This window comes from Schistocerca piceifrons, chromosome 1, assembly GCF_021461385.2.
Source record: "Schistocerca piceifrons isolate TAMUIC-IGC-003096 chromosome 1, iqSchPice1.1, whole genome shotgun sequence".
In the NCBI taxonomy this organism is placed as follows: Eukaryota; Metazoa; Arthropoda; class Insecta; order Orthoptera; family Acrididae; genus Schistocerca; species Schistocerca piceifrons.
This window is the reverse complement of record NC_060138.1, coordinates 738596956-738612164: the sequence shown is the minus strand read 5'-3', so window position 1 is coordinate 738612164 and position 15209 is coordinate 738596956. Positions and strand designations below refer to the sequence as shown.

General features: G+C 39.6%; 1 protein-coding gene and 1 long non-coding RNA gene across 3 annotated transcripts in view; one reads left to right on the top strand and one right to left on the bottom strand.

Annotated features, from left to right (window-relative positions):
- The window catches only part of LOC124711630, a 198965-nt gene that overhangs the window by 80136 nt on the left and 103620 nt on the right, over positions 1 to 15209 (bottom strand). Inside the window, exons 4-5 of the mRNA XM_047241812.1 lie at positions 10535 to 10858; positions 10409 to 10443 (exon numbers count right to left, since the gene is read on the bottom strand). Of these exons, the coding sequence (XP_047097768.1) occupies positions 10409 to 10443; positions 10535 to 10858 (359 nt within the window). The remainder of the gene's footprint in view (positions 1 to 10408; positions 10444 to 10534; positions 10859 to 15209) is intronic.
- LOC124711635 overlaps positions 10535 to 15209 on the top strand; it is a 57436-nt gene continuing 52761 nt past the window's right edge. For both annotated transcript variants that reach the window (XR_007005491.1, XR_007005492.1), the window contains exons 1-2: positions 10535 to 10754; positions 12505 to 12621. This is a non-coding gene — a long non-coding RNA (uncharacterized LOC124711635). The remainder of the gene's footprint in view (positions 10755 to 12504; positions 12622 to 15209) is intronic.

Genomic DNA, 15209 nt, shown 5'->3' with positions numbered 1-15209 from the left:
GTCTTGTTCCTCCTGCCATTGAACGTCACTAATTCCCACTACATCTAACTTTAACCTATCCATTTCCCTTTTTAAATTTTCTAGCCTAACTGCTTGATTAAGGGAGCTGACATTCCATGCTCCAATCCGTAGAACGCCAGTTTTCTTTCCACTGATAATGACATTCTCCTGAGTAGTCCCCACCTGGAGATCCAAAAGTGGGACTATTTTACCTCCGGAATATTTTACCCTACAGGATGTCATTAAACATAGTTATCTAGCAGTAAAGCCCTATACGGCTGAAAATAGTGAAATTGTGGTGCCTTGATGTCTCAGAATGTGTCCTATCAACTGATCACCTCTTCTAGTCAGGTTGTGCCAAAAGTTTATTTTCTCCCCTATAATGTTCAGTACCTCCTCCTTAGTTATCTACCCATCTAATTTTCAGCATTCTTCTGTAGCACCACATTTCAATAGCTTCTATTCTCTTCTTGTCTAAACTATTTATCATCCATGTTCCACTTCCATTCGTGGCTTTCAGAAAAGACTCCCTAATACTTAAACCTATATTTGATGTTACTAAATTTCTCTTATTCAGAAACAATTTTCTAGCCATTGGCAGTCTACAATTTATATCCTTGCTACTTTCGCTATTGCCAGTTATTTCACTGCCCAAATAACAAATCACATCTACTACTTTAAGTGTCTTGTTTAGTAATCCAATTCCCTCAGCATCACCTAATTTAGTTTCACTACATTCCATTATCCTTGATTTGATTTTGTTGATGTTCATCTTATATCCATCTTTCAAGACAGTGTCCATTCTATTCAACTGCTCTTTCAAGTTCTTTGCTGTCTCTGGCAGAATTACAATGTCATCAGCAAACCTCAAAGTTATTATTTCTTCTTTATGAACTTTAACTCCTTCTCCAAATTTTTCTGATTTTCTTTACTGCCTGTTAAATACACAGATTTAATAACACACATTTCGCTTCCTGTATTTTACTCTGCTACCTTCAGAATTTCAAAGAGAGTATTCCACTAAACATTACCAGACACTTTCTCAGAGTCTACAAACTTATCTGCTGACATAAGTTGTAGGGTCAGTATTGCCTCACTTGTGCTTGCATTTCCTCAGAATCCAAACTGATCTTCCCTGAGGTTGGCTTCTATCAGTTTTTCCATTCTTCTGTAAGGAATTCACATTAATATTTGGTGACTATGACTTATTAAACTGATAGTTCAGTAATATTCACACCCTTGGAATTATTATATTCTTCTTGAAGCCTGAGGGTATTTCACCTTGTATATTTTGTGTCCCCCCCATGAACCATGGACCTTGCCGATGGTGGGGAGGCTTGCGTGCCTCAGCGATACAGATAGCCGTACCGTAGGTGCAACCACAACGGAGGGGTATCTGTTGAGAGGCCAGACAAACATGTGGTTCCTGAAGAGGGGCAGCAGCCTTTTCAGTAGTTGCAAGGGCAACAGTCTGGATGATTGACTGATCTGGCCTTGTAACAATAACCAAAACGGCCTTGCTGTGCTGGTACTGCGAACGGCTGAAAGCAAGGGGAAACTACAGCTGTAATTTTTCCCGAGGGCATGCAGCTTTACTGTATGATTACATGATGATGGCGTCCTCTTGGGTAAAATATTCCGGAGGTAAAATAGTCCCCCATTCGGATCTCCGGGCGGGGACTACTCAAGAGGATGTCGTTATCAGGAGAAAGAAAACTGGCGTTCTACGGATCGGAGCGTGGAATGTCAGATCCCTTAATCGGACAGGTAGGTTAGAAAATTTAAAAAGGGAAATGGATAGGTTGTGGGAATTAGTGGGAATTAGTGAAGTTCGGTGGCAGGAGGAACAAGACTTCTGGTCAGGTGACTACAGGGTTATAAACACAAAATCAAATAGGGGTAATGCAGGAGTAGGTTTAATAATGAATAGGAAAATAGGAATGCGGGTAAGCTACTACAAACAGCATAGTGAACGCATTATTGTGGCCAAGATAGATACGAAGCCCACACCTACTACAGTAGTACAAGTTTATATGCCAACTAGCTCTGCAGATGACGAAGAAATTGAAGAAATGTATGATGAAATAAAAGAAATTATTCAGATTGTGAAGGGAGACGAAAATTTAATAGTCATGGGTGACTGGAATTCGAGTGTAGGAAAAGGGAGAGAAGGAAACGTAGTAGGTGAATATGGATTGGGGGACAGAAATGAAAGAGGAAGCCGCCTGGTAGAATTTTGCACAGAGCACAACATAATCATAACTAACACTTGGTTTAAGAATCATGAAAGAAGGTTGTATACATGGAAGAACCCTGGAGATACTAAAAGGTATCAGATAGATTATATAATGGTAAGACAGAGATTTAGGAACCAGGTTTTAAATTGTAAGACATTTCCAGGGGCAGATGTGGACTCTGACCACAATCTATTGGTTATGACCTGTAGATTAAAACTGAAGAAACTGCAAAAAGGTGGGAATTTAAGGAGATGGGACCTGGATAAACTAAAAGAACCAGAGGTTGTACAGAGATTCAGGGAGAGCATAAGGGAGCAATTGACAGGAATGGGAGAAATAAATACAGTAGAAGAAGAATGGGTAGCTTTGAGGGATGAAGTAGTGAAGGCAGCAGAGGATCAAGTAGGTAAAAAGACGAGGGCTAGTAGAAATCCTTGGGTAACAGAAGAAATATTGAATTTAATTGATGAAAGGAGAAAGTATAAAAATGCAGTAAGTGAAACAGGCAAAAAGGAATACAAACGTCTCAAAAATGATATCGACAGGAAGTGCAAAATGGCTAAGCAGGGATGGCAGAGGACAAATGTAAGGATGTAGAGGCCTATCTCACTAGGGGTAAGATAGATACCGCCTACAGGAAAATTAAAGAGACCTTTGGAGATAAGAGAACGACTTGTATGAATATCAAGAGCTCAGATGGAAACCCAGTTCTAAGCAAAGAAGGGAAAGCAGAAAGGTGGAAGGAGTATATAGAGGGTCTATACAAGGGCGATGTACTTGAGGACAATATTATGGAAATGGAAGAGGATGTAGATGAAGATGAAATGGGAGATATGATACTGCGTGAAGAGTTTGACAGAGCACTGAAAGACCTGAGTCGAAACAAGGCCCCCGGAGTAGACAGTATTCCATTGGAACTACTGACGGCAGTGGGAGAGCCAGTCCTGACAAAACTCTACCATCTGGTGAGCAAGATGTATGAAACAGGCGAAATACCCTCAGACTTCAAGAAGAATATAATAATTCCAATCCCAAAGAAAGCAGGTGTTGACAGATGTGAAAATTACCGAACTATCAGCTTAATAAGTCACAGCTGCAAAATACTAACACGAATTCTTTACAGACGAATGGAAAAACTAGTAGAAGCCAACCTCGGGGAAGATCAGTTTGGATTCCGTAAAAACACTGGAACACGTGAGGCAATACTGACCTTACGACTTATCTTAGAAGAAAGATTAAGGAAAGACAAACCTACATTTCTAGCATTTGTAGACTTAGAGAAAGCTTTTGACAATGTTGACTGGAATACTCTCTTTCAAATTCTAAAGGTGGCAGGGGTAAAATACAGGGAGCGAAAGGCTATTTACAATTTGTACAGAAACCAGAGAGGCAGTTATAAGAGTCGAGGGACATGAAAGGGAAGCAGTGGTTGGGAAGGGAGTAAGACAGGGTTGTAGCCTCTCCCCGATGTTGTTCAATCTGTATATTGAGCAAGCAGTAAAGGAAACAAAAGAAAAATTCGGAGTAGGTATTAAAATTCATGGAGAAGAAATAAAAACTTTGAGGTTCGCCGATGACATTGTAATTCTGTCAGAGACAGCAAAGGACTTGGAAGAGCAGTTGAATGGAATGGACAGTGTCTTGAAAGGAGGATATAAGATGAACATCAACAAAAGCAAAACAAGGATAATGGAATGTAGTCTAATTAAGTTGGGTGATGCTGAGGGAATTAGATTAGGAAATGAGGCACTTAAAGTAGTAAAGGAGTTTTGCTATTTGGGGAGCAAAATAACTGATGATGGTCGAAGTAGAGAGGATATAAAATGTAGGCTGGCAATGGCAAGGAAAGTGTTTCTGAAGAAGAGGAATTTGTTAACATCCAGTATTGATTTAAGTGTCAGGAAGTCATTTCTGAAAGTATTCGTATGGAGTGTAGCCATGTATGGAAGTGAAACATGGACGATAAATAGTTTGGACAAGAAGAGAATAGAAGCTTTTGAAATGTGGTGCTACAGAAGAATGCTGAAGATTAGATGGGTAGATCAAATAACTAATGAGGAAGTATTGGATAGGATTGGGGAGAAGAGAAGTTTGTGGCACAACTTGACCAGAAGAAGGGATCGGTTGGTGGGACATGTTCTGAGGCATCAAGGGATCACCAATTTAGTATTGGAGGGCAGCGTGGAGGGTAAAAATCGTAGAGGGAGACCAAGAGATGAATACACTAAGCAGATTCAGAAGGATGTAGGTTGCAGTAAGTACTGGGAGATGAAGAGGCTTGCACAGGATAGGGTAGCGTGGAGAGCTGCATCAAACCAGTCTCAGGACTGAAGACCACAACAACAATATTTTGTGTGCCAGATGGAAGAGTTTTGTAATGATTAGCTGCCCCAATGCATTCAGTAGTTCTGATCGAATGTTGTCTACTCCCACAGCCTGGTTTCGACTTTGGTCTTCCAGCACTCTGACAAATTCTTCAAGCAGTATCATATCTCCCATCTCATCTTCATATATGTCCTCTTCCATTTCTATAATACTTCCAGCATGTTCATCTACTTTAAACCCTCTATGTACTCCTTCTACCTTTCAGCTTATCTTCTTTGCTTAAGGGGCACCGGACAATGTAAATGACAAAATTAAGGCTTTTTTTTATTATTATTATAAAATTATTTGGAGTTTTCTGAATAAAACAAATCAAGCTTCACCCTTCTAAGTGAATTCTAAGTGTGTTTTTTATTGCTGCAAAGTTGACATGCCACGTAAACGGTTGTAGCGACTTGGTGTGTCACCTCTGACGACGCAGCTCGCTGGCTGCAAGAAGGGTATCTTTGCGGAATTAGACAGTGTTTTGTTTTCCAACGTTGTATGACTATCTCTGCAACAAGTGACTGTTCATATTGGTAAACATAACCGATATACCATGTGTGTTGACTTGTGTTGTTTAGCTGTTCAATTTTGCAGATTTTACGAATTTTGCTCATACCTATTTTACGTATTTGGTTTGTGGATATCAATATGCCCCATTTCAGCAATTGAGTGTTTAAGAAAAGGCACAATGAGTGGAAGAAGAAATCTTTTGTTGTTTTGAAGGGAGATGCTGCTCAGACTGCTTCACCAACTACTCCAAATGAATATGATAGAACTTTCTCCAGCAAGAAACTTTGTAAAAGCAAAGAAAAATCTGAAAACTATGAAAGTGACAGTAATGATGTGAATGAAATAATTAACATTTCCTTGCTCTCTAATATGTCGAAACATAATGTATTATGCCAAGTTTGCAAAGAAAGAGGACTGGAATTGAAAATAACTTCGCACATTGGTTTGGCATGTAAAATGTTATTGAAGTGTAACAAATGTGCTGCAGAAATTTTGTTTTCTAATTCTAACAGTATTTCTCATAGTGTTAATAGTGGAAAGGTGTGCGATATAAATGTTAGGCTAGTGTATGGCTTGCATTGCATTGGCAAGGGCAGTGCTGCAGGGACAACGTTATGTGGAATTATGAACTTGCCAAAACCACCAACCAAGTTTGGATTTTATAATGAATTGGTGGGATCTTCTGCTAAAGATATTGCACAAGCAACAATGAAGAAAGCAGTTGAAGAAGCTGTGACAGATAATGGGAATTGTAGAGATTTTACTGTTGCTTTAGATGGATCATGGCAACTTAGAGGTCATAAATCTCGAAATGGAGTTGTGACAGCTACCAGTGGAGACAGGTGCAAAGTAATTGATGTTGATATTCTCTCAAAACATTGTATATATAAGGGAAGTACCAAGGACGAACATAGTGAAAGTTGTGAAGCAAATTTTCATGGCACGAGTAGAGCGATGAAAGCAATTTTTTCCAGATCACAGGAGTGGTATAATGTACGATACACTAACTATCTAGGAGATAGTGATTCTATGGGATATAAAGCTGTAGAAGAACTCAAACCTTATGACAATGAAATTCACATTAAAAACAGGAGTGCATTGGAGATGTGCAGAAGCGATGGGGGCTCGCTTGCACAAACAAAACCAGACATTAGGATTCCAGAACCTTAGTGATGGTAAGACCCTTGAGGAAGAGGAAGATTGACAGATGAAGCAATTGACAGATTGCAGAAGTATTATGGGTGTGCTATTAGGCAAAATACAAGAAGCGTTGAGCATATGAGGAGAGCAGTATGGGCAATTATTTTTTCATGCAGCATCAACAAATGAGCACCCACAATATGCACTGTGCCCCACAGGTGATGACTCATGGTGTAAGTACCAATCACGAATGGAATATACCCATAAAAACAGTTTGCCAAATTCTGTAATTGATGTAATTAAGCCCATATTCAGAGATTTATCACAGCCAAGTTTATTGGAAAAGTGTTTACATGGGAAAACACAAAATCCAAATGAAAGTGTAAATAATTTAATTTGGATTAGGATTCCCAAAATAGTGTTTGTACAGATAAAAACATTGCATTTTGGAGTGTATGATACAGTGGCAACATACAATGAAGGAAACATTATCAAATGTGATGTGCTGAAACGTTTAGATTTCCAAGCAGGACACAACACCATTTCCACAATGCACCTAATTGATAAAGAAAGACTAAGAGTTGCAGGAAGAAGAGACAAAAGCCTACAACATGCAGCAAAAGGGAAGAAAAAACAGTGAAAAGGAAACTAACACTGGAAAGGGCAGGAATGTATTAAAAAACTTTGGAAGCCATTTCCCGTAACTTTAAAATTTTCATCTTTGAGGAACATTTTCTCAAAAACTGCAAACAGTATATCAATGAAATTTATACACAATATTGTTTACTTCTTTTCCTTCATTTTTATAACAAATTGTAAAAAAATATTGTATAATTCAAGAGTTATAGAAGAAAAAGTGCAAAATTTTAGACAAAAAATAAGCATCTGTTTAAAAAAATTGTAAAACAAAAACCAATACACATTTCTTAACATGGCATTATAGCTTTGTAGAGAAATATTCACTGAACATGTAGTCCAAATTTCAGAGCAATATGTTTAATGGTTTTAGAAAAAATGTTCCTTCTATTTTCTAAAATTAACATGGAGGAGATGGATCGTTCCGGCTTCCCTTAAGACAATTCTTCCATCTGCGTTCCTAATATTCATACTGCTTCTTTTCTCCATATGCCTCTTTAATTTTCCTGTACACAGTATCTACCTTTCCACTAGTGATATATGCTTCTAAATCCTTACAACTGTCCTCTAGCCATAACCACTTAACCATTCTTCAATTCCAGTCAATCTCATTTTTTAGACATTTGTATTCCCTTTCGCCTGCCTAATTTGCTGCAGGTTCATATTTTCTCCTTTCATCAATTAAATTCAATATCTCCTGTTGTATCCAAGAACTTCTATTGGCATTGTTCTTTTACTCATTTGATCCTCAGCTGCCTTCACTATTTCATCTCTCAAATCTACTCATTCATCTTCTACTGTACTCCCTTCCCCTGTTCTAGTCAGGTGTTGCCTAACACTCCCTCTGAAACTCTCAACAACCTCTGGTTCTGTCAACTTATTCATGACCCATCTCCCTAATTTCCTACTTTTCTGCAACTTCTTTAGTTTTACTCAACAGTTCATAGGCAATAAATTGTGGTCAGAGTCCACATTTACCTCTTGAAATGTCTTAAAATTTAAAATCGGTTCCAAAATCTCTGTCTTTTCATTATACAGGGTGTACATAAAGTCCAGGAACACTTTCAATTATTTATTGCACAAGAACTAAACATTGTACAGATGTCATACATATTGCATTTTGGAGAGAAACTCTGAAAGTTTTTTCTATATGCAAACCATGAGTAACCCGACAAACGTCAATACGGTAATCGAATTCTTGCCATACCCATCCCAGCATGGCATCATCAACTATAGCAGTCGCTTCCTGTACTCTCTCCCAGAGCTCTGCTTCATCACGTGGTAGAGGCGGCACATACACCAGATCTTTAATGTGTCCCCACAGAAAAAAGTCTGGCGGAGTGAGATCTGGTGCTCGGGCAGGACATTTCATGAAACAGCTGTCCCCTTCTGTAGCATGGCTGATCCATCAATGCAGCAGTCCCATGATCAGGTACCAATGAACTTCACAATGAAAATGGGGTGCAGACCCATCCTGCTGAAAGATGAATGGAGAGTTCCGTTGCATTTTAGGCATCAGCCATTGCTGCAACATGTCCAAGTAGGAATATCCAGTGACAGTGCTCTCGGTGAAGAAGAGTGGCCCGTATAGTTTTTGACATGACAAGGCACAAAAAACATTTACCTTTGGGGAATAATGCTCAAATACAATGCTTTCGTATGGATGATTTGTACCCTAGATTCAACAATTATGTCTGTTCATTTTTCCATTAGTGTGAAAAGTGGCTTCGTCACTAACAATTAAGCAATCAACAGCGCCATCCCCACCCTCATTCAGTTGTTGCAACTGTGAACAAAACCCAAATTCTTGTCTTTCTCATCGTCATTGAGCTTCTGCACTAACTCCAATTTGAATGGTTTCATAGATAGCTTCTGTTGCAGGGATTTCACCACTGTCATTGGAGCCATTTCGAGTTCACGGAATGCATGATGCACCAATTTATTTGGACTCCTTATAAATGTCTCTCGTTCGTGCTCCACATTCACTTTACCCACACTGGGATGTCTGCTTCTCTTTGCCGGGCACAAGCAACCCATCATAACGAATCTGTTGTGCCAGTTGTAAATGGCCTTCCTTGTTGGTGGCTTCTTACTGCACTTGGTTCCAAACATCCATTGAACAGTTATAGCACACTTGTTTTTGTCGAACTTCAACACACAGACAGCTTGCTTCGCACTGAACTCGCCATGTTTGTGATTCAGGTATACATGACAAAAAACTTTCAGGGTTTCTCTTCAAAATGACATATGTGCAATATCTGTATAATGTTTGGCTCTTGTGCAATAAATAAGTGAAAGTGTTCCCAGACTTTATGTACATCCTGTATAATCAGTGTGAAACATTGTGGTGTCTCCAGGTCTCTTCTTCTAATACAACCTTCTTTCATTATTCTTAAACCAAGCTTTAGTGATGACTATATTATGCTCTATGTAAAATTCTACCAGGCGGTTTCCTCTTTCATTCCTTCACCCCCCCCCCTCCCCCCTCCACCTCCTCCCAGTCCATATGCACCTAGTATTTTCCTTTCTCTTCCTCTTTCTACCAGCCCCCTACCACAATTAAATTTTTATCTCCCTTAACTATCTGAATAATCTCCTATATCTTGCTGGCTGTCACATCTATAAAAAAAATGCAAAAATAGGAAACAAAATGACTGATTGAACAGTTTAACAAACCCAAGGGTCTTTGTTCATAATATCAAGGATAAGTACTGTACTTTTATTTAGCTTGATGCATTCCCAAGCGCGCACGAGGTGCAAATCATGTTTCATAATTACAGTAAGACAAATGCATCTAGAAACTTTTTTAGATTTTGTCATATTAAATGCATGATTGATTATGTTTAAAAGTTGAAAGGTAAAAAGATAAGTTAATGACACAGTACTGATTCAGAATAAAACCATGCACAAATTAAATATTCTCAGGAACTAGAAGATTGTGATTATAATCAGCTGTACGAATCTACATTTGCATCTATATCCTGCAGAACCACTGTGCCATGTGTAGCAGAGGGGAAGGGTGGGGTACTTCTAATTGCACCACATATTAAAGTTTCTTCTAGTTCCATTTGAATATAGAGCTCAAGGAGGACTGCTTAAATTCCTCTGTGTACACTGTAATTAGTCTAGCCGCTTGTCTTTGTGGGCCACATGAGAGTCATACATAGGGAGCCATACTATATTCCAAGATTCATTGCTTAATAATTGCCCTTGGAACTTTGTAAGTAGACTTTCTCAGGATAGTTACAGTGTTTGTATTGTGCTGCAACAACTCTTATTCTGTTGAGTAGCACATGTCTGGAACTAAAAGTAATTTTTTCCATTGAATCTACTGCCATGCAGGAGTTTCATGAATCTTAAAAGTATGTAATCAATATGTAAATTAGAAATTTTTATCTACAATCATCATATTGTAACAGCTAAACTAATCATATCACAGACTGAGATAAACTGAAATTGTTTATAATGTACTACAATTTACTTGTTAATTCTACAATCAAATAAGTAACTCTACATACCCTGCGGTATCACCACCAATACCTCCAAGAAGTATCTGTAAAACGAAACAACATTACAGTGCGAAGTATAGTACAATAAATATGTTCATCAAAAATCAAACTGCATTTGTATGTTTTTCCCCTTACTGGATGCTTAGCACAACAACACTTCAGTAAAGGTTCTTCTTTCTTCACTGTAGGCTCACAAACAACAATTCTTGGAATATGATCTTCGGAACCACAAATTATTACTTTAGGAAGACTTTCATCCTCAATTTCCAAATCAAATGTTTCCTTCTCTTCACCAGGACGTGGGCCCTCCAGCAGGCATAGTTGAGACTCTGTCAGATGACTAAGTTTTAAAAGGGTTTGTATCCTAATTGTCAGAGCTCCAAATTCACCAAGCTTTGCCATCAGTTCATCCTGTTTTGATTGCAATAATGCTGCATCTTCAGCAGAGAGCATTTCTTTCTGTAAAAGATTATTATCTTGTTTGTTAAAAATTAATTTTATTTGTATTCTAATATTCAAATAAGCTTGAATTTATTCAAGACACTAGAATGCAATTTTCAAGTAAAATAAACAATATACACTATTAATTTATGTTGTCATTAATCTGTAAATAAAATATCTATCATATGGTAGTTTATACACTCCTGGAAATTGAAATAAGAACACCGTGAATTCATTGTCCCAGGAAGGGGAAACTTTATTGACACATTCCTGGGGTCAGATACATCACATGATCACACTGACAGAACCACAGGCACATAGACACAGGCAACAGAGCATGCACAATGTCGGCACTAGTACAGTGTATATCCACCTTTCGCAGCAATGCAGGCTGCTATTCTCCCATGGAGACGATCATAGAGATGCTGGATGTAGTCCTGTGGAACAGCTTGCCATGCCATTTCCACCTGGCGCCTCAGTTGGACCAGCGTTCGTGCTGGACGTGCAGACCGCGTGAGACGACGCTTCATCCAGTCCCAAACATGCTCAATGGGGGACAGATCCGGAGATCTTGCTGGCCAGGGTAGTTGACTTACACCTTCTAGAGCACGTTGGGTGGCACGGGATGCATGCAGACGTGCATTGTCCTGTTGGAACAGCAAGTTCCCTTGCCGGTCTAGGAATGGTAGAACGATGGGTTCGATGACGGTTTGGATGTACCGTGCACTATTCAGTGTCCCCTCGACGATCACCAGTGGTGTACGGCCAGTGTAGGAGATCGCTCCCCACACCATGATGCCGGGTGTTGGCCCTGTGTGCCTTGGTTGTATGCAGTCCTGATTGTGGCGCTCACCTGCACGGCACCAAACACGCATACGACCATCATTGGCACCAAGGCAGAAGCGACTCTCATCGCTGAAGACGACACGTCTCCATTCGTCCCTCCATTCACGCCTGTCGCGACACCACTGGAGGCGGGCTGCACGATGTTGGGGCGTGAGCGTAAGACGGCCTAACGGTGTGCGGGACCGTAGCCCAGCTTCATGGAGACGGTTGCGAATGGTCCTCGCCGATACCCCAGGAGCAACAGTGTCCCTAATTTGCTGGGAAGTGGCGGTGCGGTCCCCTACGGCACTGCGTAGGATCCTACGGTCTTGGCGTGCATCCGTGTGTCGCTGCGGTCCGGTCCCAGGTCGACGGGCACGTGCACCTTCCGCCGACCACTGGCGACAACATCGATGTACTGTGGAGACCTCACGCCCCACGTGTTGAGCAATTCGGCGGTACGTCCACCCGGCCTCCCACATGCCCACTATACGCCCTCGCTCAAAGTCCGTCAACTGCACATACGGTTCACGTCCACGCTGTCGCGGCATGCTACCAGTGTTAAAGACTGCGATGGAGCTCCGTATGCCACGGCAAACTGGCTGACACTGACGGCGGCGGTGCACAAATGCTGCGCAGCTAGCGCCATTCGACGGCCAACACCGCGGTTCCTGGTGTGTCCGCTGTGCCGTGCGTGTGATCATTGCTTGTACAGCCCTCTCGCAATGTCCGGAGCAAGTATGGTGGGTCTGACACACCGGTGTCAATGTGTTCTTTTTTCCATTTCCAGGAGTGTATTTGAGGTCTCATCCACAACAAATTTTTCTTGCATTTTCCAGGATACAGGTACACCTCAATTCTTTTAGGTGGGTGTAAATCTCTAAGAAGGAATAAATAAAAGCACAAGCTCAGAGAGGATAAGAATAGGTTGAAAACTGGCCACAATCTTTTCAAAGGTACTATTTCAATATTAACCTTACGTGATTTATATAAACCACAAAGAGCTTAATTTAGATGACTGAATGGAGATCTGATCCCCAACCATCCTAAATACAAATCCAGTGCCATTCCCACTCGTTTGGAATAAGTCTGTTGGAAAAAATGTAAAAATCGAAATAATCATTCTCACTTAAGACTACAAAATGCATGAGTTTATCTTCACCCTCTAATAAACTTATGTTCAGCCATGCGGGATAGCTGTGCAGTGTGAGGTGTCTTGTTACAGTTTGTATGGCTTCCACCGTCAGAGGTTCGAGTCCTACCTTGGGCGTGAGTGTGTGTTTTGTCCTTAGCATAAGTTAGTTTAAGTTAGTTTACTTAGTGTGTAAGCCTAGGGACCAATGAACTCAGCAGTTTGGTCCCACAGTCCTTACCACAGACATTAAAAAAATTATATTCAAATTATAATACATACGTTTCCTACAACGAAAAGAGTTTAGTACGAAATTTCTACACTCTGAGAAAACAATCAAACAGAACTCACTGAAAGAGGACAGAACAATAGGAGTACAAAATAAACTGAAGTAGTAAAACAAATAAGGCAATGAACAGTTTTTGAGAATACAGAGAAATCTTCAACCTACATTTCACATTTACTAACAATTGTCGTCATACACAATTGCAGTTAAGTTCCTGAGATTTCCTCATTTATAGGCAAGAGATTTTACTTTTGAAGGTTCCATAAATAATCCTGCAGTATCGCTATGTACAGCTGTGTTTCAAATAGAGGTTTTGAGTGAGTAAAAGATTCAATCTTTGATGATTGTGTCAGAAGATATGTACCTCTCTTCCATTACATGAGGCAACAGCAAATGTATTTGCATGTCAAATTTTAAGTTCAATATGTGTTAATACTACATAGCAATCCTAGAAAAGGTTAACTCACCATATAGAGGAGACAATGAGTTGTCGACGGGCACAATGAAGACACTGCTGTATGTTTAAACTTCTGGTCAAAAGGCCTTCTTCTGGAGTAGAAAACACGCACAAATTCATACAACCACAACTCGTACACACGTATGTGTGTGAGTTGTGTTTGCATGAATGTAGGCCTTCTTCTGAAGTAGATAACAAACACACATTCACACAATCACAACTCGCACATACACATGTGTGAGTTGTGCTTTTGTGAATCTGTGTGTCTTTTCTACTTCAGAAGAAGGTCTTTTGGCCAAAAGCTAAAATGTGTAGCAATATTTTTGTTATGGCTATCTGTGACTCAATGTTTCCTCTGTATGGTGAGTAGCAAACTATCATGCTCATAATAATATTATTTTTATTTCTTTATGTGTAAGAGAGGGAAGGCAGGAAGATTAGGGTTTAATGGTATCCACAATATGGTCATTAGGGATGGATCACAAGCTTGTAATGGACGAGGATGGAGAGGAAAATTATCTGTTTCCTTTACAAAAGAACCATCCTGGCATTTACTTTAGGAAATTTATAGAAGCAATGGAGAACCTAATTCTGGAAGGCAAATTGAGATTTGAACCCCAGCAGCATTGTTTTGCCAAAAAGAATATTGGACATACAACTTATTCACTACACAAGAAGATAAATGATGCCTGGGAACTGATGGAAACTCCCAAGGGTGGCTTTTTAGAGCCAAGGTAAAATCAAACTTTTTTTGAAGGTAGAAGAGAATTTGCTGAAAATTGGATGAAAGTAGCAAATTTCAATGAGTCACATCACCTTCCATCACAACTGGAGTAATACATTCCTTCTAATCACTGGCACAAAAATGGACAAAAACAGATGTCCCAGAAGGTACACAAGAGGGTAAACCAGATAATTAAAATGGGATGTATACTCAAGAAGAGAAGATGTTTGGTGTTGCTCTTTACTAACATGCACTGTGACCCGAGATGGCTAGATGTATCACTGACCACTAATGATCATCTGACCACTGATGACTGACCTGCTGCTAAGCTCTGTGGAAATACACGTTAATGAAATGCCGTGTGACTGGCTTCCATTACCTAACATCTGTATGGTCACTGACTGCAGCAAGGTATGCAATGAAGGCCACCTACTAGCCCATGATGAAGGAACTTTTGCTTTTCACAAGGAGTAACTCTTCACTCAATTGTTATTTGTAGTTAGTGTCATGTTCCATGGTTTATTTTTATTATTAATTGTAATGATGCAGAACAAGTCATTTTACATTCACATGTAAATACAACAACATGTTGACCATTTACAAGGTTTTCCCCCCAATAATACAGATGTGAAATAGAAGTTGCTATCCATCACCTTTTACACATTGAACAAACAAAAATTCTTAGAATGGAATAGGATTGGTTGTCAAAGACAAAATTTTTCAGATTGTTTTCAAATTTGGCTTTGCTGTCTGTCAGACATTTTATATTATTGGGTAAAAAAAGTGATCAAAAATTTTGGTGGTAGCATTGTGCACACTTTTTTGTACAATCTTAGTGTGGAATAATGAATTTCATTTTTTCTTCTTGTACTTTAGTTAAGTACATTATGGCTCCTTTGAACTGTATTGGATTATTTACAATAATCTTTGTGAGGGTATAAATAC